This window comes from Cyclospora cayetanensis, unplaced genomic scaffold (genome assembly GCF_002999335.1).
Source record: "Cyclospora cayetanensis isolate NF1_C8 unplaced genomic scaffold, CcayRef3 CcayRef3_contig_100, whole genome shotgun sequence".
Classification (NCBI taxonomy): domain Eukaryota; phylum Apicomplexa; class Conoidasida; order Eucoccidiorida; family Eimeriidae; genus Cyclospora; species Cyclospora cayetanensis.
The window spans coordinates 63420-87517 of record NW_020312038.1 but is presented as its reverse complement, the minus strand read 5'-3'; the positions used below and the strand labels follow the sequence as shown (position 1 = coordinate 87517).

Sequence of the window (24098 nt, the reverse complement as noted above, 5' to 3'; positions counted from 1 at the left end):
GACGCAAGGCAGCCAAACGCCTCCCTTCCGTTTCAGCATGTTGATGTTGCGTTGCTCAGTGATACAACGGCTTCGTACATTCAGCTTTGGCTTTGGGTACAATTGGGTAGTAGTCCGTACAACCAGTGATGACCCTCTTTTCTTTAGATATAAGTGCCAATTCCCAACCTTTGCTTGTATCCGTAGCAGGCACCTTGGAATTGCAGCTAGCAATGACGTGTCCAACAAAACGCCGGGGGACCCACACACTGCCCCAGGCCTCTTCGCAAGCATTCGCCGATCAAGGAACGCATGGTTAAGGTTCTATTCCGCCTACACTGTTCAAGTGTCGAGTAATCTTGTCCAGGAAAACATGTTCAAGCACAAGAGATTTACAAGGCATAAAGGCTCTTGGGTTTCCTGTAGTAAGGAAACCCAAGAATCACTATTCCTTGCTTCAGTAGTGTTGCTGAGACCTGACCTACGCGACCTTGACATTTCTTCCCCCGAAATCATGATGCCCAAAAGGTTGAGAAAATCAATTTACAACCCGGAAGATAAAGCCTCATGCTTCCAAGTCAGATGAGCAACTAAAGGTAACGCTCCATATATGGCTCCATGGGGACACATCAAGCAGGAGATTCAACACGAACTAAATAGAAGGTAATTAAGTGCATGCTAAGGGGGTTTTCGCCTCCCCCCCTGCCAGCGCCAATTAGAGTTCCAACATTAGGAGAAAAGGCCAGCTACAGTGTGCATGGCCACATCCCCTATGCACTCTAAGCATTCCGAGGTAGTTGCACACAACACCAGCGCACGTGCTAACAACAGTGCGTCTCTTGAATCAAGCCAATTGCACTACGCAATTAATATAGTATATACGGACACAACAAACCATCTGGCCAAATGTTAATTAATATAAGCACAAAAAAACTAGTAAGGCAGAAAGTGAATGTAAAAATGTGCAATGAAGTCCGCTACACCCGACGCAATCTAACTTCAAAGTAAGGGCCTTCAAAGTACCCGTAACCCGAATCGAAATTGTGCATAAGAGCTGCGATATGCTAGATTCCCTATGAGATCACGCTGGCAGAGGCGCGATGGTTGTTATTTTTGAATGTTCTTAGAAGACCCCCAGAAAATGACCATGTGACCATCTATGTCGTCCTCTGCGCATTCAACTCACTATATGCCATTATCATAACTCCGGGCCAGAGCCTGGAAGGCTATTTGTGCGTAGCAAGTGGCACAAGCAGGAAGTGTTACTGGGGATATATATACCGTAATTAGTTAAGATAAGGAGAAGAGGGCAGATGCATCTCATAATCACCACCGCCTCTGCGACTCCTGAGAAGTGTTTGTACGAATCTCCTTCCCATGGATAAAAGTCTATAGTTCAGTCCACCTGAAATAATCGTCATCGATCCAGAGGCCATAAAAAGCAGTTTCAAGCAAGAATAATAAATTGTATTAGCGCAACAAGGAGTGCAGGGGGAAGCTTATGAACATGAACTAGAATAAACCTATGGATGTAGACATCAAAAAGGATGAGAAAAGGAGCCCAGGAGTGAACTATCGGTCCAGGAAGGACCTTTGCACTTCTTATGACCTCCTGTCTACAGTCCAGCAACACCTACAAATCCAAAAGGAGGGAGAGACTGAGAAACTAAGCGTGCCTACACATGTGGCCTCCTGAAATGGACAATGAAGACAAACCTAGGCGCACACCTGCCTTTGGAAAAGCCGACTTCGCGGGCTTTTCGGCTTTAAATTTTAAGCGCTCGGAGACAACAGGAGTGAATACGCTTAGCTTTGGCTGCTACACGACATGGATATGTATGCATGTATCCATCTGCCTGCGACTTTCTTCCAGCTAAACTTGACGCGAAGAGCACACCAAGTGAAGCCATCCATGCAAGTGTCTTAAGGGCCGTGTTGTATAAACATTCCGCCACATCAGAAAGGGTAAGTGCACCGCACAGCCCCGCCAATTCTCCTCAGCAGGTGCCGTTTGCGTTTCGGTGTGCAGCCTTTGCTGCTGTATCAGATAAAACCTGCGATGTGGGCTCCCGCTGCAGGCAAAAAACCAGGACCAGACAGGAGTCGTAGACAAAATGCACGCGCGAAGCCGAAAAAAGTGGATGCCAATTCGCCGTTCTCTCACCTATACGTGCTTCTACTGAGGTACAATGATTCAGGGAGAGCGTACGACGGAAGCGCAATGCAGCCACCCCCTACTGCAACAACGACTGACCGGCTACTGCGGCAGAGACAGAAGCAGCCCCTCCAAATAAGGCGGCAGCAGACGGGCCACCAGGGTGCGTGGCAGAAGCGTTGGTTGGACCTCCACTTCCACTCGGAACCCATTCGACGCCTACGGGCTTCAGACTAGGAGCTTGGCGAACCTCCAGCATGGCCGGTCCTGCGAAGAACCCGGAGATGCGAAATCATCAAGTGACAGAACTGGCCGCTCGTTCTTCAGCTTCCGGTGTGTAGTACTCATGCGCACACTGAAGCGGGTGCTCCCCAAAAATATCGCTCGATGCATGACTTGGCGGAGACGAAAGGAAAGTGAGAGGTCGAGCCCAAGTGGAAATACATATATATATTATATGCACATGCGCACGCGACACGTACCACAGTCGCATCCCTGTTTCTGAAGCGCCTTGTGTGCGTTATCGCAAATGGGGAACTTTGCTGCACAATTCAAGGATAAGGCGAAGCAAGCCATAACACGCAATGCAGACAGATAGCTGGGTACAGCGACTAGGTTGTGTGTTGCAAACACAACAACTGGACTAAGCAAAAGAAATGCAGCCGGGAGCCCTTGAAAAGACAGAAGTATGCCGATTAGGAGTTGTAGAAAAAAATCAGTCTGCATGTCTCTATTGTATAGCTGCAAAGGACTGTATAGAGTGTTTTGGGGTCATAAGAGCTGATTCTTGCACTGAGGTTGGAGCATGTGAGCCGAGTTGCATTGAAACGTAGCGAGAACTCACCCGACTGCCAGCACCTGCATATTGAAAACGTCGTAAAGCGCTTATTTGTGGGGTATATTACTTCAGTATGGACTGAGGGAAGGTCTGAAATCAAACTTACGACACACAAACTCGGCTGCAGCGATCCAAAATACATCGTTCAAGAGTGTATGCGCATTCCTTCATAGGCGCATACTTGGCACCAGAAGACAACAACGCGCCTCCCCCTTGCTCCCCGCTTCCCCCCCAAGGCTTCTATAAAAAACTTTCAGCCAGCTCAAACAAGGCCCTTCATCAAAGAACCACCTTCAGTACGTGCGTTGGTTCGAGAAAAGACAAGGACGTAGCTCAAGGGCAGGTGGCATTATGCACAGTACCCTTTCACTTTCGTCACTCTAATGAAGCATTCCCAGAAAGTTCCAAAGAAGCTCCTCCATCTAGTTTTACAGCCGCCACCGTGCAACTCACTGTAGACGTTCATGGGGTCGCCTGCTTTGCGCATGACCTTGGGTAGCGCCTTAGCTTGCTGCTGACCCATTTTTCGTAGATCTTAGCAGCCTGCACAGCAAATAAGACATCCGACTCGTCCCCTGCATGACAAGATCGTTACGCGAGTGCGGTGTCCCGCTCAACCGGGTAACAAGGTGCAATGCACAGTGCCACCTGAGCTGCCGCGACTAGCAAACTACCGTATGCGGAATTATCCCTCGGACGTGTGGACAGTCGTTGCAGAGATTAGAGCTCGCCGTTGAAGCATATTTAGCAGTTTTGGGCATTAGTTCTTCAGCTTTTCTCATGAAAACCGCCAAGTCGACTCCTCTCGGCTGCCCAGACGGCCCCGCATGCAATCGGAGCCTTTTGGTGGTCACCTGCAGCAAGTTAAGGGCTTACCAGCACGCCTTCGGCATTGGTTATGTCTCGGATGCATATTTGGAACAGCTACTCGCCTTCCTGCCTCCTCATAGGTGGCTAAAGTGAGATCTCGCGCGCTGCCCTTCCGCGTGTGGCTGGTAACCAGGCGCTCAGTGCACCTGCTGTTCGTGGTCTTCGTTCTCATCTGCGAGTAGTATGTCTATTTTGGGAGTGTACTGCTTTAGTCCAGACGTTCGCTGCTCACTTCTCCTTTACTGATGGCACGGCCTGGGGCAAAGTCGGGAGGCAGGCGAGCTCCCAAAAACGGCGGTATTGGGTCTGCCGTTCTCCACCATTGTCTGCGCCAGCAGGCCGAGGCTACGCAGAAACACCATGCATTCATTCAGTCTCTGAAGGAGCAGGGAGGCGGAAAGACGACCACGGCTGTGCGTCCTCCCGCCGCTGTTGCGCTGGGAGGAACTATATCGCGCCATAGGACATTGGAGTTTCTCTCTGGGGCCTTGACGTCGGCGAATCCAGCGAAGGGCAGCACCCAGTCGAAGCACTCGGAGCAGCATTTGCGGTCGGTTATCGAGCGCAATGGGCTGGACGAGTACCTTTGCACTGCGCTCGCTGCCCAGGAGAACTTTGCTGTTGACAAATACGAGGCGCGCCTTCTGCATGAGCCGACGGCCGTCTCGTTTGTTTCGGAGACTCCGACGGTCGTGAAGCGCGGACGAGGCGACTGTTCTGCCGCGGAGGGGGGAGATGTCATCATCCCGCGTCGCCCCATTGTCTTTTCAAGAAGCACTGCGCAGGCATGCAGAACGGAAGACCCCAGCCGTTCTGCCGAATGGAAGAAGCAGTTTGCTCGGAACCGCAGACGACGCAATAGGGCGCGAGTAAAGCTCCTTTTGGCGGGCAAAATGGAGGAAGCGACAATCCACAACGTTCAGTTCGTGCGGCAGCAGCGCGATGAGCTGCACGCGCGGTACCAAAAGGACAGAGGAGATGCGAAAATCCGCAGCAAACAGGGGCACGCTGTAGGGGGTGTTCACAGGGGAAGCCAGGGAAAGGCAGGCGGGGCAGTCTGCGGTGCTGCTGCCGCTGCATCCGATGAGTCTGACGGGGACGTGGATGCAGCCTCGCAGTCGGCGGGTACTGAGGACGAGGGAAGAGAGGCTCTCAGCGAAGAGGCTGAAAGCGTGAGCAGCAACGCCACATCTGGGGATGCGCTTTCCTCGTACAGCGTTTCTTCTGCTGAGGCATCGGATGCCGATGCTTCCGCGTCTGAAGCTGAACATGGAACCAACGCACTAGGGGCCCCGTCTCCTGTGCCTTCTCGACTGCCACGGACGGCGGATGAGTTAGACAACTTGGAAATGGATAGCTTTCTGCATTGGCGAAGGGCGCTGGCGAGCATGGAGGACAAAGGCATTGTGCTGACTCCGTACGAGAGGAACCTGGAAGTGTGGCGGCAGCTGTGGCGCGTTGTCGAGCGGTCCCACTTGGTGCTGCAAATCGTGGATGGTCGATCGCCTGCCTTTTTCCGATGCAAGGACCTGGAGAAATACATCAAGGAAGTCTCTCCAGACAAAGAGGTATACAGGCGCATGCACGGGGTGTTTTGTGTCTCTCATCTCCGTGGGGGTGTAGTGACAGCCGTCTGAGGTGGCCTTTGGGAGTGCGATGCGATTGCACACGCTGCGGGGGACGGAAGGGGGGAGGGAATGGAGGCATTTGCTGCTTTTTCTAGTGAGCGGTGTCTTGCGTTTACGTGCGGTCGGTGCCAAGATCGAGGCTGCTGCTGCAGTGTGTATTTGCGAGCATATTTGTGTTCATGTGCGTGTGTGCAGTTATGTCTGCGAGTGTACATAGATATATATATATGTATATCTGTATGCATTCGTTTCAGTTTCTTGTTGTGGTGAACAAGTCGGATCTCCTGCCCCCAGCGGTGAGGGCGGAGTGGGCCCGTTACTTTGAGGGGAACGGTGTGGAGGCAGTTTTCTTTTCTGCGCTTCGGGAGCTGCACCAGCAGGCACAGGATGAAGAGCAGGAGGGCTTCTCAGACGCTTTGGAGGAGAAGGGTTGTGACCGTTCGAAGCGGGAGGACACAGAGGCTCATGAGGAAGGCTTCGCGTGCTCGGGGTGGCCTTCTCGCGCACAGGCGGCAACAGGGGTAGGCTCTGGGTACTTGAACGACGGCTTGTTGACTTGCGATGCGCTGGTGGACCTGTTGGTGAAGCGGCGGGAGGCCTTTTTATCTCGCCGGCGCCTGAAGGAGGGCGAGGAGGGGGGAGGCGGCCTGTCGGACGAGTTCGTGGTGGGCACTGTGGGGTATCCCAACGTTGGTAAAAGCTCGTTGATCAACGCGGTGCTGAAGGTGAAGAAGGTGTCTGTCTCGCAACAACCCGGAAAGACCCGCAGGTTGCAGACGATTCCTCTCAAGGGACGAGGAATTACGCTTTGCGACTGCCCTGGTAATAGAACCTTCTGAATAATCTCACTCGGCGTCCTCCTGCCCCGAGCCCTCTCAGGAGCTGCGGTGTCTGCAGCTCCTGCTTTCTTGCTGCACCTGCCTGCGCACACCGCTCACTTGTTTTTGCCCAGGTGTATGTCTTTCTGGGGCGCTGCTGCGCAGGCCTAGTCTTTCCCAAGGCGGTAACCTCGAAACACATGCTAGTGCTGAATGGCGTCGTCCCCGTCGATGAAATGCGGTGAGCATTGACCCTCGGCACGCAAAAGCAGACCGCTTGGCACTTCAGGAGCAAACCGTCCGCAGAACAAACTCTGCTTGTGTGGAACTGGGCTTTACACAACTGAAGAGCCACGGGGCCTATACTGCAGGTCCTTCTTCTACTGGATGTTCTTTCTCATTTCAAGTATCTTGCACAGTCTTTTGTTGCGCAAGCGAGCGCATGAGCCGCTTTTTTGCGCATCGGTTTGAACGTTTGAGCGATATATGCATATCTAAGTCTATTTATACCTACATATCTGTATTTGTCTACATTTATGGATGCGTTTTGAAGTTCAGTTGCAGCTCACAGACAGGAGGGCTTACTTGCTGATGTTGCTGCTGTTGCTGCTGCTGTGAATGTGTATGTTGCGGTGTTCTTAATGTCAGGGGAGATTATCTGCCTTCGGTGCAGTTGGTGTGCGATGCGATTCCGCATACGCTGTTGCAACACTATGGCATAACCGTTGACGCTTATCGAGCAGCCCAAAAGGCTGCGGCCTTCACGGGGGCTCCTTCCTCGGAGCCCCGGCGGGGAGATCAAAGAGAGGACTCGTTGGAGAGGTTGGAGGCGTCTGTTGTCTTGCTAGTGGTAGCTGCACAGCGCCGTTTCGTGTCTGGTGGAAAGGGTGGGCAGCTCGACTTGTACCGCGTAGCAAGTATGATTTTGCGGGACTTCACGACTGGCCGCCTGCTGCGGTGCCATATGCCAGGGGGTCGCGTCTTTGGAGACGAAGACGAGGCCGCCAAGGCTGCGCAGTTCCTTGCCTCAGTGCGAACTCCCATTGAAGCACGCCTTGCAGAGGACAAGCGTGCTGCTTCCCGTGCGGCAGTGGGTCCCCCGACGGTCGGCACAACGAGAATGGGAGCGCCTGCGCGTATTCGCGCGCCGCAACAAATGAATCCATTGGATGTGCTGCAAGAGCTTGAAGAGGACACCGACTTGCTCGAGGTCCTGCAAAGCGAGGAGGCAGCAAAGGTAAGGGTTGGCACGGGGCGGAAAGCGGAAGAAATGCGACCCGGCAGCAGCACCTGCCGACTCACAAGCAAGCACGGCTGCGGTGTACTGCCCGCGATCCATTGTTTAGGATTCGCGTATTTGTCGTGCCAATCTCTAGAGGCTGCCAGTTTTTCGTTTTTTCTCAGGCCACTGGACGGCCAGCGCTTCTTGCCATGACCAAAAGGAAGGCTCGCCAGATGCAAAAACAGCTACAAAAGGGAAATGCAAGCAACGTTACAGGGGTTGCATATCGCCGTTAAGTTTGCGCTAGACATGTCGATGCTAGAGCAGCAGAAGCGAACGAACACATGCATCGTTTCTGCTCAGGAGTCGCGGCCTGAGCCTTGTGCGGTAGCCGGCACAGAGTGCGTTGGCTAGTTTGCCTAACTGGCTCGGTACTTATTTTGCATTATTCCAGCCTACGCCACGTAACGCATAAGCAGGGGTTTACCCTGTTTTGCCATAGTCATAGACTAGCGTGCTGCTTTGCCGTTCCGGCAAGGTGCGTGCCGCGGCCTGGAGAGCAGTATCTCCGTTGGCTAGAGAGCTATATGATCACCGCTTTTGAACGGGATGAAAGGGTGTCTCAACAGTTTCAGCACTAATTGTGTGAGGCCCCTTTAGCAACCACTGCGCGTTTTGCATGCGCGGTATTCATGGCAACCAGAAAAGGGGAAGTGGCAAGGCATGGCTTATATGACTTTATCAGGTGTGATTTCTGGGTTTTGCCAAAGCGTTTCAATGGTTTTCCTTCCCTTTGCTCTCCCCCTCTCCCCACTCAGAATTACGTGGTGGATGCTGCGTGCAAAACTCGGATGGTATGGCATGTGCAGAAATTTAGTAATACCCCCTCGGCACGATTTTCAGAAACGTAGTCGTGTTATAGCGCCTCCTGGGGAGCGCATCCAGCGTAAAAGATACACAGCGAAGCCCGCTACACATTTAATGCGCGGATCGTTCGGCAGTCAGACCTGCGCCCTCCGTCAGGCATGCCTCATGAGGAGCGCCTTAAAATCCTCGAATAGATCGGCATTCGCATCTCCTAGACCGCACAAACCATAAATGAGCGGGAATATGCATGCAAATGTGCCTGTTTGCCTACATGGGCCTATCGGACCATCCCATTGCCAGCGCTTCCTGATGTGTACTGCTGTGAACCGCAACGCGCACTGGGTTCAGCAGATATGAGAAGGAACGGCGATGACTTACCAAAGAGACGCTCGGCCGTCCTGAGGGTTTCTTCTCTATCTTGCTGTTGATTGTTTAACCGTTTGATGCTCGCCAGAAAAGCATTGAATGTTTCAAAGGAAAGACGACATCGGGCCGCCCTGTGGGTGCAGAAGCATCATGCAACAAAACTGTTTGCGAAGCACTGTTGCAATGGGAAGTGCACAGCCTTGGGCATCTGAACTGCTGGGCAGCTACCGCGATGAGCCAACTAGGCTGCAGAGAAATAGCCTGGCAAAGGTCGCTACCCACTCCAGGGATAGTCCACTGCCTACTTCCTGCTTACTTAAAGAAAGCTCTACCATCGGTATTGGAAGACGGATCCTCGTGGGCCGTCAGTCTGCAGTCGATGTAATGCACATCCTCACATTAGAACTGCAGAGCAAAAGCCCTATTGTGATCCTTATTGTGCTTATTAGAAAACCATCGTACTGAGTTACAGTAGGAGAGCCCATCACGTGTGGTGCGCAAACTCTTGGTGTTGGTAGTTCGTTCTGCTTAGGCGTACACTGCTCCATGGGGAGGGCCTCCCCGGCGAAAATCCAGTCTGAGGCCTTTCAGGCCTACGTCATCGACTCCGCTTAGCTCTTAAAACACACACACACAAAGATGAAAACATATTGAACGAACTGCACGTAGATTTACGAAGGCGTCTCCTGTTGAGGTGAAAGCCGCCGCACACCGAGGAGTGTATTGAATGCACGAGGGCCTCAATGCGCGCTTCGTACCGGCAACAGTTCTTCTTGCTGTCGTCTGGAAAGGAGCATCGCTTACTGGAAACTGAAAAGTCGAAGAAAGTAGTAGATGCACTACACTGTTCCTGTGTGGCCATCTCAGGCAGTGCTCACATGCTCGAGCGGTTGTCTGAGGGAGGCACTGCTGCAGCATTTTGCTTTGTGGTCCTATTATTAGTTGCTAACGATACCAATACACATACAGGGCTGGAATCGTCAGCCTCTGGACGGTCTTCCTGAATGGAAGTGAGGACTGCCTTCTTCAAATTTTCTAGACGCTGAATGTCTTTTTGCAGCTGCAGAACCAATACGCAACGAATGCAACGCTCCTTTCCGTGCTTTCTGCCCTCCTAGACAGCAGAACGGAGAGAAAAAAATTGTCAAGACTACAAAGCAATCAAATCCCCCTTTCCTCACTTTACGTGTTGTGGTAAGAAGCTGTTTGTTCTCTTCCACGAGCTGGTTTCCTCTTTGCGTCTGTTCAATCAATTGAACCTCCAGGGCGTTGCATTTTTTTTGAAATAGGGCAATCTGCAGAGAGAAAATCCGCAAAACATCGAACACTCAAGTAATTTGATACGCATTTATAATATTATGCCCTCGCCATCAATGATTCCGCGTGTTTCCGCTTTTTAACCAAGAAGAAACTTAGCAGGCCACTTGCCTGTTCTCCACGTTCCGCATTCTGAGCCTTCAGCTGCCTGATATCGTTGTCCAGTGCCTGGACCCGACTTTTATAGGCGTTGGAAATGATTCGCAGCCCGAGCGCCAGCTGCTCTGAAGAGAGAGATGCACAGGTTGAAAGCAGACAGTATAAAATCAACAAAGGAGGCCCCGTGGATACGGCGAGACACGAGACGAATGAGCCCCGTAAAGCCCTCCTGGACCGACATTAGACACACCAAACCCGAAGTACTAGCACGGCGGTTGACGGATCCATATCTCTACTTCGACGGATTGCAAGTTCACAAGACAGTAACACGAAGGGTTGTAGGGACCCTCCTTCGTGCACGTTTCAAAAGCACTTGACGGAAAAACGGAATATCCTACGCCAGAACCTCTGAAGACGTGGAGATAATTTAAACATATCAATCTGTTGAACAGTGTATCTGCTTTGGAACGCTTCCTTCTGCTGGCGCTCAAAAGAAAACTCCTGGGTCGATGTGTGCTTCAGCCTTCATCTTTTGGCTACAACGCCCACCTTGTCACTCCTAAATACAGTGGTTTATTTGAAAGCTGTCGTTAAGCGTTGCAAATCACGGTTTTTGTACCCGCTCACCGTCTGCATCGCCGGGAAGCCAACTGAGATCTGCGGTGCTGGCATTCATTGTGAAGCCCGGTAGTTCATGGGGAACGCAGCGGCAACTCCTCAGTGCATAAACACTTTATATGCAGAAGAAACTGTGGCAAGGGACGAAGAGATAAGACATTGAGTGAGAGCAAACGGGGGCGGGTCCTCAATAAGAAGCAGTCGATGCTGCCCTTTTCCAGTGCGGCGTCGGCCTCTTAGGTCACCTCTATGGCGAGGCGCAAAAGAGCAATAAAAAGGGAAACTGGCCAGAAACTCATACCTTGATAGTTCAAATTCTTGGTTTCTTGCAATGGATCAACAAAACCTTTTGCTCTATGTATATATTGAGGCAGTATTCTCTACATCATTTTCACACTTCGCGGACGGCCTCCCTCTGAGCCGCACAAGTGCGAAATCCCAGCGAGCTGATTGCACCAAAATTGTTGGAATGAAGAATATGCGACCTTCCAAATAGTATCATCCCCAATGCAGATATTCTGTGAAACTGCCTGCGAGCACTTGGAAGAGAAACAGCAAAAATCGGATGGTTGGACTCCTGTCCTCTTGCAGCTTCATCCGAGTTGTACAATATAAAAATCTTCGACTCGCCTGGATATGTTGGACCTACCTTACTTTTGCGAAGTTTTCTATCTGCAGAGAATGTTGTGGTGAGTTAATAACCACGCAGTACCCCGTAGATACCGTTGCTATCACACAATCTTCTGCCCCTTTTGTGCTTACTTGCCTCCCGCTAGAAAGGGGGCTTCAGTGGCTCCTAGCAATACTTCTTTTAGTCAGAAGTGTCGCTAATTTGCGTACCACACGTCTACTTAAACCAATTAGCCGCTAACCTGACACTCTGAAAGAATCTTATTGATTAATCTCACAATGCCAAAATCCTGAACGCTATAGCATCCGCGCCGCGGAGCTTTCAAAGTTCACGCCTAAAACTACGATATTTAAGCTACTAAAGCTTTCATGACACCGAACGGGCCGATAAATGCACAGTTCTAAAATGGCATGGCCAACAAAAACTTAGATTGGGTCCCTCCCATGAATGATTCTCCAATAGCCTGAAACTCCAAACGCCAGAACATGGGGCCGGAGTTGAGCTGAGGCGATCCTGCAGCAAGTCCTGTGACATTCAGTGATAATTGAGAGCCATTTATTATGCAGAGCAGCAGATAGGATTGAGAGCTGCTTGAACAGGAAGATAAATAATATGAAACGCCACTCGAGGGGGGGAAAAGGCGAAGAGAGCGGGGAGGGGGTGCGGCCGAAACAAACGCCTCCTCAAAGGGTGCACTTTTCGGCTAGATCAACGACTCCCAGTAAAGCCTTTGGGAAGCATGGTGGAGGGGTGGAATCCACGTATATACGGCGGCCAAATTTGAAATAAGCCCATGTCACTTACTTGAGCGGCTGATGTATACTACTTCTCCATCCAGAGCAAAGCCCTCGCAACCCGACACTTGGGCCCCTGGTAGGCGCTCTACACGCCACCCAAAATCAATGACTCAAGAATGCCAATTTAGTATGTCCTGAATACAAACGCACTAGTTACTACTCTCAAGAACTGGCAGGACGTGCATTGAATCCTCCCCGCGCCGTATGCCAGCCTAAGAGGGACAGTTTCCTGTTTGCCGACGGGGCTCAATACCACTGAGCTCACCAGCCACAACCTGTGAAAGAGCCAGTGAAAAAAGAGAATAATATAAGGGTCACAATTGTACGCACCGCTTTTGGGATTGTCACAGCTGCACTCCAGACAGTACGTGTGATCTGTATGAAATTGCATTGCGCACTGTTGAGATAATGGTTGGAAATTTCATACCTGAGACCAAAAAGCCCTGTTGCGTCTGCAAAAATGCTAAGCAAAAAATTATTCATGAAATTTCCTTGGGGTGGATCCATGAGACGCAGTACAGTACCTGGTTCACACCCTACATGTGCATGAACCTCGTTGCAATTTCTTTAGCTAGTCATAATAATATTTGCATACCGGTTTGCACTGGCTTGCAGCACCTCTGACAGATCTGAGAGGCATTTCAAGAAGAAATCGAGTTTTGCACGGATATTGGCTCTCACCTCAGGAGAGCACATGAATGCAGAAGCCGGAACAATCGTCAAGATCAGCAACACACAGACGACGCGGCCAGCTGTCGGCCCCATAGTCTTTATGTTTTCGATGCAAGAATAATACTGTGATTTTCTTTGCGGTTTCTCGTTGCCAAGGCATTCTTTCTTCATGCGCCACATTCTGCATCCCTTGCACCTTGCACTGATTTTCAAGTGCATGTACACCGGAATCGCATCGCCATTGTACGAAGGATACCTTCACACTGTTCGTGTCCCGGCGTAATGCACTTGAAAATAAAACTCGACTTCGGATGCGGCCTGTGGTGTACCTAGCTATAACGCAAGCTACAGCACCTGCATCCCTAGAACAAATGCAAGCCTAAGCTCTTTGATGCTCCTTGCAGAGCTCTGTACGCGTTTCTTAGTTACATGTATTTCGCTCATAAATACAGTTTCACCGCGAGAATCGGGTCATAAACATGTTGCCTCATTGCAACGTGGTGTAGCAGCAGCCTCGCCCATATGCTAGCTACGGGTTACAGCAAAGGAACAAAGTTCGGTTCCAATTCAAGTTTCAACCGCCTGAACGACCTCCTTGAGTGGCAAGTAACGCGGCGGGACATTCGTAGTACTGAAAGACGAGCTCAGAGTCTGCAAACAATGCCATGAGACAGTTTCTGATCGATGCGTGCACCCCTTATGCATGTCGCCAGCACAAAAGTTCAGAAACAGGTCTTCCCAAGCCTCTTGAACCCTTTTATAATTGACAGCAGAAAGCTTTTTGCAGCTCTTTTGGCAAAAACACGTACCTTGATAAGAACAGCGGCGATATGCTCCACGACGATGTCGTCAGCGGCGTCCACTCCCCTAAAGTTAAGATCCTCTGCCCCCCTTCCCCTGCGTTGCAAGGCGCCTTGATTAGTCGAGAGCTTCTGCAACAGCTCGCGAATGCCACTCTCCAGCAGCAAACGCACTCTGTCATTGGGTGGCTGTACGTGGACAGAAAAGAAGGGAGAGATGCGCGTTGCTCCCCTAGTAAAAGACAGATCTAGGCCCTCGATGCATATCTCGTGATCCACTGAAGATTGTTCGGGCTGAAAAACAGGCGAACGAAGCCGTAGCGCAACTTTCAACGAGGTAAACAAAATCCATGGTACACTCCGGAGAGCGCCTTTTCAACTCAGCAGAATTTGAGCCCATCTCATCGCCAACACGCGGCGTCCTCGGACGTTGAGAGGAGTCGGAAGTGTGCGACAGCTCCTGAGGCGTCATGTTCTTACTCTGTATTGGAGGGCAATGTACTTGGCCGCTCGTTCCACAATGAATAGCGGAGAGAACGCGGCAAGACTCTTGAGTTCCCTATCTAACGCCTCTTGCCTAAAGCAAAAGCCGGCAACATACAGAAAGAGGCGACTTCTACAGAGCAAGACCATGCAGGCATTTGCAGCAGGGGCGACTGCTGCTGAAGTCGCCGCCGTTTTTGGGCCCAAAATCCGTCGCTTGCAGCGACAGGACGGCTTGAGTGTGTCTCTACGCACCTGCTCTCCAGGAGCTGCATTCTTTCTTTTCCAGATATTTTCTCTAGTTCCTCTCGCGTAAGGTCGAGCCTAGCGAGGCGAAACTCGTCTTGGGTTTTCTCCAGTCGGAAACGGACCTGTGATGCGCACAGACCATGAGAAGAATTAAAAGAGAGCCTCTGGGTATGCAATATTGTCTGGTGTCAGCGAAGAGCATCCAGATAGGGAGGCAAAAACTTACCACCTCTTCTTGTTGCCTCTTCTGAGCGACCCGTGCCATTACTTCGTTCGTCTTCTGTGCAGTCTGTTGCTCCTGCCTTTGCAGATCCTCCAGCGACTGCTGCAGATGTTGAAGGTAAGGCAGTACCTCGGCCCCGTGAGTCAACCAAACAGAGGCGCTGAGGGCAACTCAAGAGCAACACACCCGAAGGAGGTCCAGCCCTTGCACGTGCGGCGTAGTGTGCCGTAGTATTGACGAGGCCGCCAGCTGCAAGCAGCTACCGAAAAGCGCCGATTCTCCATTTGGCGGCTGTTCGCATACGTGGGCACCTGGAGTGTACGACACGTTAGTCTTAAAAGGAATAGCTCCTCTGCATTTAGTGCTAGTCCCATGCACAGTGTCATACCCAACCCAGTTCTTCCTCCGTCCTTTGGCTTACCTGTTTTCTATGCTGTGTATTCTGTCTGCTAGGGCCGCCACTACGCGCTTCGTTCCCCGTAGAACGCCGGCCATTGCAGAAGCGGGAGGCTCAGCGATCTCTCCTGAACACCACAAGATTTAAACGGAGCCTCAACACAAAGAACACGGTATTTGTGCCCCAAGGATGCTGGTGGCTGGTAACAGCTGCGTGAACAAATGCAGCGGCAGCGAAGGCAAGGCGCAGCATTAGGGACAGACCTGAAAGTTGGTCAAGTCTGAAGACCCGCATCGTCGTAAACACCCCTTCGCTCTTGAGCCCGTCAGCCTAAGGGCAAGAAAAGAAACACGCCACATGTCAGTTCCAAGTCAGCAACAGAAAAGGGTTCATGCTGAAGCTAACTTTATTCCTTTTGACGAGAGGGGGAGGGAGGAAGTCGCGCCTAACTTTCGTCTTACCAAGTCGCCTGATATTTGTGCACTCCCGCCCACTACTTCACCGCTAAGAAGAGGATCCCCTTTCGTTGTCGATATTACCGCCATCAGAAGACGGCGTAGCTCCCTGCAGTGCATGGACAGCATAGACAGTCCTGGGGCGTAATGATACATACGATGCAGCTCGTACATCCCCGGCCACAAAGACCATTCCAAACGCATCGGCTCAATTCGACGTCAAGGGACTGTGCTGCCACACTTTATTTCCTTTAGGCATTCATCGATTTCTTCGTCCAGCAGGAGCTGCTGAGCCATCTTTATCTGTGCGCCTCCCTCCCTTTCAGAGGCATCTCCCTCCCCTCCGCCCTTCTCCCTCGCGGATGCACCCTTAGCAGCAGCAGCTGCGGCTGCCAGCTGCTGCCCAGTTGCATGGATCCGTTGCTTCAGCTGCTGCAGCAGCGCTTCGCCATCTCGGCAAAAATCTAAACCCTCAGTCACGCCCAAGTCCCATGGTGTTGTTGCCCCTGTCCGCGCTCCTGCTTCTGGAGCAGCTTCCGCGCCTGCCGTTGCCGAGTCTTCATCAGGACGATTCACACCAACACTATTCGCGTCGGATGCATGCGGCAGTGCGACCTCCGCCGCCTCGCAGGTGACGTCCTGACTTAGGCCCACTTGAGGCCCTCGCCGCCTGCCGCTCCTTGAGCTAAACATGGAATGAGAGGATCCCGGGGAACGTGTGGACTGCGGAAAGGCAACGGAAGCCAGTCGCTTGTGCCTAAGGAGGCACGCCGGCGTACTAGCCTCATCAAGAGCAGTTGAATTCATGGAAGGGCCCGCCATCTCAAGTAAGCGCGAGGGCGGACTAGCAGTAGAGGAGAAAGGAGATAGAGGTGAAGAAAAGGAATTTGATCAGAAGGGGAGAGAAGGGTAGCTGCTGCCCAAGACAGCGGGAACAACGTGTGGCAAGGGGTGTGGGTCTGTGTGCGCGCCACATCCAGAATCCTCTGGTTACAGGCAGCCAGTAAGAATTTTATGGACAAACAAATGTAAAGAGGTCAATATAATAAACTGAGTATGCGCCGTGTGACCAAATGCCAAATGGCTGTTCCCCAGGCAGCCATCATTATAAGAGGATTGAGGAAGGAAAAAGATGGAAGCGCCTGCCTGTGGCAGAGATTCTGTTAATAGCGATTTACAGTTTAGCGACATCTATGCTTTGGCTCGCAATCATTCCCTTGGAGGGGAAGCCTCATGAAGACAAACGAGAGCTGGGGGGCCCCGGCCCCTGGTCGGTGGGTTCAACGTTGTACCAGAGGCGAGGGAGGTGCGGTGCATGGCAGGAAATTGGAAAAATAAAAAACAAACAATAAAAGATGTACCTGAGGGAACTCCTAAACGGCAAATAAATTCAAATACTTTCAATAGGAAGGATGGCCAATAGAGTTTTCCTGCCAATCTGGCGGGCCATTTTCTCCACTACGCCTCCATCCCATAATAGGATACGCCAAAATTTCAAGCGCTTTCATGAAAATATGACTGCGAGATCCGCGAACTATTGGTTGTTCCTTTATTCTCCCCTCTTTTGATTCATAAGTTTCCACTGCAGGGTTGCACTTGCGGACGGGATGCCTGTCATCATCTTCATTGCGAAGTCATATCGTGTCTTTGCTCAAGTGTGCTAAATTGCTAGGGATGAAGTGCCAGCAATCTGGGCACATGTTCATTTACGCGGTTACTCTCTAAAAGCCACAGAGAGACCTCACTTTGTGGTTTGAGCTACAGGCCGCTAGTTCTCTCTTTCTGTCTACTTTTTGTTCCCTCCATCGCCCAACAGCGTTACCCCTATAGGGAAAGGTGGTCTAAGCCTCCTCTGCTTTGCGCTGCCATCCGTTCATGTCTGTGAGTGCATACGGATGCCATACTTGTAGAGCTCTTTCCCCGGTTACACTCAATTGCAGGTTCAAACTAACCTTCGTAAAAGGTCTTTAAGTGTTTTCCGAAGAAACTTATACCATTCCTTGCCCCCACCCTTCACAGTTCCGGATATAAGGGGAGAGGGCCAGCTAGGGAGCGCATTGATGCACATTCTGAGGACTCCGAGCACCCGTGGACAATTGTGCCCAACCTCTAGCGCAAACGCACACAGCATCGTGATTCGTTGTATTAAAACTAACATTACTGTGAAATACAAGCTATACAAACAGACAAATCAGTTCTTTTATGCTTTGTTTTTCCGATTCACACAGGCCTTTGTTCTCACCGGCCAACTTTTCAGAGCAATACACTGTTGCACCTTCCATTATTTCGACCAGTAAAGCGAATTTCGAAGGTTCAGCCATACTTCAGCACGTTCTACTACTCTAGCTAGATTTCATTGAACTAACCCATTCGTTTTTCTGTTCGTACAGCTTTTTTATTTTGAAGCAGCGCTAGCATCATTCTACGAGGCGCGAATGTTTTGTGCATGTGCGCTAGATGCTATATACAACTAGCTGTGAATGCTCGGAGTGCTTAGAGGGTGCAACTACACGCACCCTAGCTGTCCCTTTCCCCCGATAGCGAGGACGCAGTGAAGCATGGGCAGGGGAGGGGAAGGGCTTTGGAAAACGCTCAACAGGTTCTATCGAGTTTGTATCGAGTCTAAAGTTATATGTGTCTTCCTCTGGAGACATCCGATTGAGACCTAGGCGTTACAAATTTGGCACCAACAGCCCGCCCCACATTAACCCGAAGGAATTCGGTCTTAGTCATACGAGATAAATGAATTTTCCGTCCCAAAAGTTGTTACGGTCTGAATTTTGGAAGAGCTACGGGCCGGACAATGCCTCATATTTGGGCCAAATGAATTGCTGGAGCTCGTCGGCGTACTTGTAGTAAATCGTGTCGCTGTTGTTGTACAGTCGGCAGTTTTCGAACATCCGCACCATATCTGATCCGAGTTCCTGCTTTGTCCGGTACCCACCCTGCAACGCAGCCAGCGTAACATCAGCGAAAGCACGTTGAAGCTAACCAACGGAAAAGGACACGACACGGGTCACGCTAACGGTTCAGCTACTGTTGCTTCTGGTTGCTTCTGGTCGCTTCTGCAACAGCCTTTACCAGAGTCCAAAAAAATGAAAATGATGATCAAAGGTATATCAACTAATCCCTGAAGAAAGTTACTAGGGGAGACACGACCACTCCGCGTGTCGTCCTGTCTGCCGGCAGGAGGCTGAAGGGAGACACCATGTAGGTGAATTTGGGGCAAGCGTACACTCTTGTTCTTTCTTCTCATGCTGCTGATGTCGATGGGGTGCTTCACCACTTCGTAATAATCTGGCGCTTCAGACACAGAGACGGGGCGCCTAAACGGCCAGGAGGAGGGGTGGCGGTCCAGCAGACATAAAAGAGCTGCTATCTGGTTTTTCAGGGAGCGTCGCTGTTTCTCCTCCTGTTGCTGCTTGCTGGAAGCCGCCGTTGCTGCCGCAGCTGCTGTGCCGCCTGCAGCGCCACTCCCATTTTCTACCGCCTTGCCCGGCCCACCAGTTCCATCTGCCCCCGTACTCGGCTCCTTGTACCCTGCAGCAATGAGGCCAGGGATTTCAGAGGGCTGCAACACGCGAGAGGGATCCTTCTGAATATCAAGCCAGAGACACCGCAATGCAACACAGGTGTCCTCTCAAAACAAAGCATATGCTCATCCTATACAAAATCGCAGTGCATGCAAAGGGCCACTGAGTTCTTCATGCCCCATGCAACATATAGAAATGGTGAGGTTCGAGATAAATCAGGATTCTATGTGACAAAGTCCTACTTTATGATGGGCCAATTCTGGAAAAGAAACCCCAACAGTATGCAACTCCATATGCAGAACCAGAGGGACATCAGACGATGAAGTACCGTGCGCCATATATGGGTCAAAAAGCTGCCCCCCAAAATGAAAAATATCCCTTTGCGTGCAGTACCTGCCAGATGTCCAGTCCGGGCATCAAGACCCTTTTGGTGCTCTCTTCAATGCAATCCTCCGCTGCTTTCCTCTGCTTGTCTAGCAAGGCAGACAGCCTGAGGTAATCCACTTTGCTGCTAATTCGGCATTCCATCAATGTGCCTCCGTCGTAGTCCTTGATATACCTAGGGAGCAATCAGAAGGCAAGAAGCCCAAAGGAGTCATGCACCTAGCATGAGCAAAAATAAAGGACTCCCACTAAGTAAGGCTACAGCAACAACAATTAGGAAGGGGGAGCCAATATGTAATAGTAAACGAAGGGGTAGTGAAAACAGAACGGTGATCTGCCTACGAAGAAATGACACAACCAAAAACGTACAGAGAAAAGAAAACCAAGTAAAGAAAGTAGGAAAGCAAAGGTTTGAAAAACTGACCCCAGCCAACGGTCCCTCGGCAGAGAAATGCGGCTTGTAAATCCTTGCTTCCTGAAATATCCAACTGCGAAATTATCTGAGGAAAGCACACAGAGCCTTTGCCAGTAGACAAGGTGATGCAGATTGTCTGCCTAAACGATCTGCATAGGGCACCTTTTGCTGCAGTACATGAACAAGAGGCAACTGCACACCAAAATATCGAAAAAGTATTCATCAAACTTCAGGGACTCATTGCATTCATTCTATCCATCCACTTCTTGTGGATCACAGCTGAGAAAGATCATAAATGCCTTGCGGCATCCCATGGAGACTGAGTGCGCAAGCAGAAAGCTTGAGGTGAACCCATGCAGCAGGGCAAGGAGAGCTTAGACATAAATACGAAAGTAGAGAAATAGAAGTCAATTGCAATGAGAAGCACTAAGAATTGTCCAAAAGAGTTTGCAGACAAAAGATTTTGGCTGTTACAGTTATCGGTTGAGCTTGCAGGTCTACCTGCGTATGTGAGAAAATACTCGATCCCGCTTTTCTTGACGAATTCCTTTAAGTGACTCATGAGCCGTGTTCCGTATCCTTTGACTTGTTCCGTAGAGGTGACGGCGAGAAAGGCGATTTCAGCAAAGCGCTGCAAGGAAAACAAAAATGCGCAGTGCAAAGCTCACAATATTTGGTTGCCACTGAACTCTTTGTCTGGCACTCCTGTGTGGGGAGGATCGTAGGAAGCGTTTTGCACAATTGCACAAGTACGCAGAGCAGCCAGCGCGTTATGCTGAATTGTGAGAGGCAGAGCCACAAATAAGCAGAAAACCCCCACATGGTGCTCCGCGCCCACCTGCTGAAAATACGGCCTGAAACAGACACCGCCGACAACCCTGTCTTTCTTGCAAAGACAAAAAGTAAAATGGCTTCTATCCAACACCAGACGCGCAATATAGTCTCTGGGCATCTTGGGGAGCTGCCTAGAGAATATATTTTTTGCTGAGATCAACTTTGTAAGCGATGATGAACGCCTGTCGTTCGTGCAGCAACAGAAATGAATAACCCCCATCTCTTCCTCAAGGGCGCCACCCGCATCTCGTTGCAAAAAACCAAGACCAGTCTCTGACGGGAGGACAGACTGCACGCAAAGCCCATAGCGGGAAGATAAGCCAACATGGCCGACAAAAGCTACGAAAGGAACGCGACCCTACTACACCAGTAAGGCTTCAACCTGCATCGAAATACAAAACTGCGGGAAGGAACCGAAGCAGCAATGCCTGCTCGGTCTTACCTCCGGAAATACCGCCTTCTTGGAAATAAACCTCTTATAAATTGCATCAAAAAGCCCCTGCTTCATCCCAATTAGGGAACACAAGCCAGTCATAAAGCTCTTGTCGCTCAGGGTTGCCCCTCCTGCCGCCCGCAGCAAGGGAAGCAACGCAGGAAGCTGCTGCTGCAGCACGTGGAAGACAAAGGAACGACCGAAGAAAAGAGAATGCGAAAAGCCTGCAGCAAATATGCAGAAAGCGCGCAGGATAAGGGGCCCTTCGGGAACAGCAGCACCACGGCAACAAAAAATACGAAATCGGCTCAGGCAGTAAGAACGCAACCCTACCAAAACTCGGAAGGCATCCCCAAGAATTGCTATGGCTAGCATCTTGCTCATGTCGGTGGCATCCAACAAAACGAGCAAGTGAAACAACACAGAAAACACGACGAATGTGCGAGAAAAGTGGACGCAGAAAGCCATAAAAAGTATACGAGGAGACAGACCTGCAGGCAGGAGTTGCTGTTGGAACAGCTTCCAGTGCTTGTACACCTCTCTGTATGACCGAAAGGGGGGAAAACCACTTGCTGCTGCTCTGCTGTAAATGCTGTCGCTCGTCTCCTTTCCTTCAGAATCCGCCAAGGAGCGACTGGTACTGTTGCGGCTGCGGCTGCTGCTGTCGTGGACTCTTCCGAATCGTGTGGCGTCCGAATTCTCGGTCGCTGTGTTTTGCTGCTGCTGCTGCCGTCGAGCTTCCTTTGCCGAGCCAGCAGACGTTGCCTCTGCTGGATCTGGTGCCGATACAACTACCGCTGCAGAAGCATGCTGCTTCGCGGGAGGCTGCAGATCTAGTACCTCGAAGGCAGCGGCAGCAGCAAGTGCCATCTGCTGCAACACCTGTTGCAAATCCTGCTGCTCGGGCGGGCCCTGAGTAGGGCAGAGATTCACCGCCTCTGGACTGAGAGTGAGGCCATCAGGAGGGTGTATATACACTCCAGGCAGTGCGGCGACAGCCTTCGCTGCCGCTGCCCTCTCTGCCCAATCCTCCCCCCCGCCCTCACTGCTGCAGTTTGAAACACCACAGTTTTCCACTGGAGCAAGTTCTGCACGCGGAATGCCTGTATCTGCGAGTATCCCATATTTGAGGAGGTGCCTGTACAGCTCGCTGTTGGGATCCTGGCTGAGCTGCTGCAGCAGCTGCAACAACAATTCCAGGATCGAGGGCCTCTCACTGGATTCGTCCCACAGGGCAGAAAGGGAAGAAGAAACGGCAAAAGCGTCAGCGCTGAAGGGAGGCAGCAAGGGGTATGGGGGAGTGGGAGAGAAGGGAACTGCCTGCTGAACCACTAACTCTCTTGCAGAAGTGGCGTTGCCGCCGTTGAGCATACAACTTACAGCACTAACACCCGCATCAGCAGAGGCGGCTGGTGCTGCTGGACGCGCTGGCAATTGTGCGTCGTCATTGTGAAGCTGGTGCTGTGCCCGATGTGGCAGCTCTTGCTGCTGATGTTGCTGCTGGGGGTGGCTCATTGTTAGCATGCGGCGCTGCTGGTTCCTCCGACGGATCTGAGGGGCAGCAAAATCCTGCTCCTCCACCCATCGCCGGCAGCCCCTGTCAACACTGAGGCTCCGGCTGTCGCTGCTTTTGGTGTCGCTGCTGCTCTGGGGGAAGTACGCGCCGCAGCAGCAGCTCTTGCTGCACCAAGTTGGGTCCTAAGCGGGCTGTACACTATGACCCCGCAAGCGGCAAAAAGGGGGGCGCTCCTGCTGGACCGGAACTCTGAAAATCGCGATTGTTGTCAACGGCACTGTTGTTGCTGTTTCTGTCCCTGCCGGCCCTTAGTGCTGGATGCCATACGCAGTTTGGCTGCTGCGAGGACGTGCAGGAAGGCACTAGAGCGCGATGGTGCTTACTTGTCGCGTTTAAGCCTCTGTAGAATACACTGGAAAGCCCGACAGGAAGGGCCGTAATGGGGCGGTAGCGGCCTGTGGACGTGCCTAGTCAGCAGGCTGTTGCAGTCGAAGCTCTATCCCTCATGAGGCTGATATCCTGAGTTGTATTTGGACCCCTTCTTGTCTGTTGTGGGAAAAAAATGGTACCAGCAACCCCAAAGACGACAAAAACGGGTGAGAGCTGGCCTTGCTGTCGATGCACCGATTGTCTTGGGGGCGGCGGTTCAGGGCCCCCCGTTGCCTCACCAATCTTGTAGAAGCGGTGTGCTGACACAGAGCTCTAAGAAATGCGTTCATAGCGATTCGTTTAGTAGTGCTTTATTAAATCACGGAGTTACACATTTTACTTAGCCCTTGCGTGCATATTATGAGCAGCTAACCGGGGGCGGCTTCATTTTTCTGAGAGTGGCAGTCCCTACCGATAGCTTTCCTTGGTGGTTGGTGCCTGCCATCTTCGCTGCCTCTATTTCCTCTATTTGAAATCCCAACTGTGATTATAATGATTGCCTGCCTTTAAAATTAAATGAATAAATCGCGAGTAGCATCCCGTAACTCGTTGTAAGCCAGTGACTGGAATATACAAAACCTCTAAGGCACATGTACTAGTCCTGGTGTACAAAGGTGCTAGGTGTAGGTTGAGGAAGTTTGCTCGGCATTTTCTCGTTTAGATTTTTGTCTTTTAGACTTGCCCTGGTGTGGATCAGGATAAGCAAAGCGGCCACTTCTTCTGTATCGTAGTGTGCACAGATCTTGGTTCAGCTGTACAGAGAAACGCGCGTTTACATACATACTTCCCGAGGCGTGCAAAACGGCGCACAATGTAAAGCAGTGAGAGTCGAACCAAAAGGGTCCACTATTTAGCAGACATCGCCTTCAGACTCGCAGGCCCTTCTCCCCTTTCTACATAATTTTCGCGCTTCCTCTTTGACTTAGCCTCGTCTTGCTATGTAAAGTATTCTCCACCGGGTACACAAAGACTGGCGACACCCCAAGACACCAAACTTGTGCAAACCGCAATTTCGTCAACTTTTTCTAGTGTCTAGACAGAGACAAGGGGAACAGGCCTACCAGGGAGGA

General features: G+C 51.2%; 6 protein-coding genes across 6 annotated transcripts; 1 reads left to right on the top strand and 5 right to left on the bottom strand.

Annotated features, from left to right (window-relative positions):
* Window positions 1-2213: 2213 nt before the first annotated feature.
* LOC34619364 lies at window positions 2214-3495 on the bottom strand. Its single transcript, XM_026337888.1, has 4 exons — window positions 3426-3495; window positions 2979-3062; window positions 2617-2676; window positions 2214-2401 (listed from the first exon to the last, which is right to left on the bottom strand). Exons 1-4 carry the CDS (start codon window positions 3493-3495, stop codon window positions 2214-2216), a joined length of 402 nt encoding a protein of 133 aa, XP_026193673.1.
* A 592-nt stretch (window positions 3496-4087) lies between these two features.
* LOC34619365 (large subunit GTPase 1) lies at window positions 4088-7806 on the top strand. The gene is made up of 5 exons (XM_026337878.1): window positions 4088-5410; window positions 5725-6292; window positions 6454-6529; window positions 6937-7525; window positions 7693-7806. Exons 1-5 carry the CDS (start codon window positions 4088-4090, stop codon window positions 7804-7806), a joined length of 2670 nt encoding a protein of 889 aa, XP_026193663.1.
* A 723-nt stretch (window positions 7807-8529) lies between these two features.
* LOC34619366 lies at window positions 8530-10835 on the bottom strand. The gene is made up of 9 exons (XM_026337956.1): window positions 10787-10835; window positions 10172-10284; window positions 9925-10038; window positions 9711-9803; window positions 9502-9553; window positions 9282-9360; window positions 9060-9113; window positions 8756-8874; window positions 8530-8588 (listed from the first exon to the last, which is right to left on the bottom strand). The coding sequence occupies exons 1-9, from the start codon at window positions 10833-10835 to the stop codon at window positions 8530-8532; spliced, it is 732 nt and encodes a 243-aa protein (XP_026193741.1).
* A 973-nt stretch (window positions 10836-11808) lies between these two features.
* LOC113147401 lies at window positions 11809-12970 on the bottom strand. Its single transcript, XM_026337869.1, has 9 exons — window positions 12887-12970; window positions 12801-12834; window positions 12730-12741; window positions 12633-12668; window positions 12536-12580; window positions 12471-12480; window positions 12356-12417; window positions 12213-12290; window positions 11809-11933 (listed from the first exon to the last, which is right to left on the bottom strand). Exons 1-9 carry the CDS (start codon window positions 12968-12970, stop codon window positions 11809-11811), a joined length of 486 nt encoding a protein of 161 aa, XP_026193654.1.
* A 474-nt stretch (window positions 12971-13444) lies between these two features.
* Window positions 13445-16306, bottom strand: LOC34619367. Its single transcript, XM_026337859.1, has 9 exons — window positions 15726-16306; window positions 15491-15593; window positions 15293-15359; window positions 15054-15156; window positions 14636-14792; window positions 14416-14531; window positions 14158-14254; window positions 13687-13971; window positions 13445-13528 (listed from the first exon to the last, which is right to left on the bottom strand). Exons 1-9 carry the CDS (start codon window positions 16304-16306, stop codon window positions 13445-13447), a joined length of 1593 nt encoding a protein of 530 aa, XP_026193644.1.
* A 1967-nt stretch (window positions 16307-18273) lies between these two features.
* Window positions 18274-22668, bottom strand: LOC34619368. The gene is made up of 9 exons (XM_026337851.1): window positions 22570-22668; window positions 21575-22538; window positions 21093-21307; window positions 20655-20939; window positions 20318-20447; window positions 19826-19901; window positions 19411-19576; window positions 18720-19079; window positions 18274-18429 (listed from the first exon to the last, which is right to left on the bottom strand). The coding sequence occupies exons 1-9, from the start codon at window positions 22666-22668 to the stop codon at window positions 18274-18276; spliced, it is 2451 nt and encodes an 816-aa protein (XP_026193636.1).
* Between the last annotated feature and the right edge of the window lie 1430 nt (window positions 22669-24098).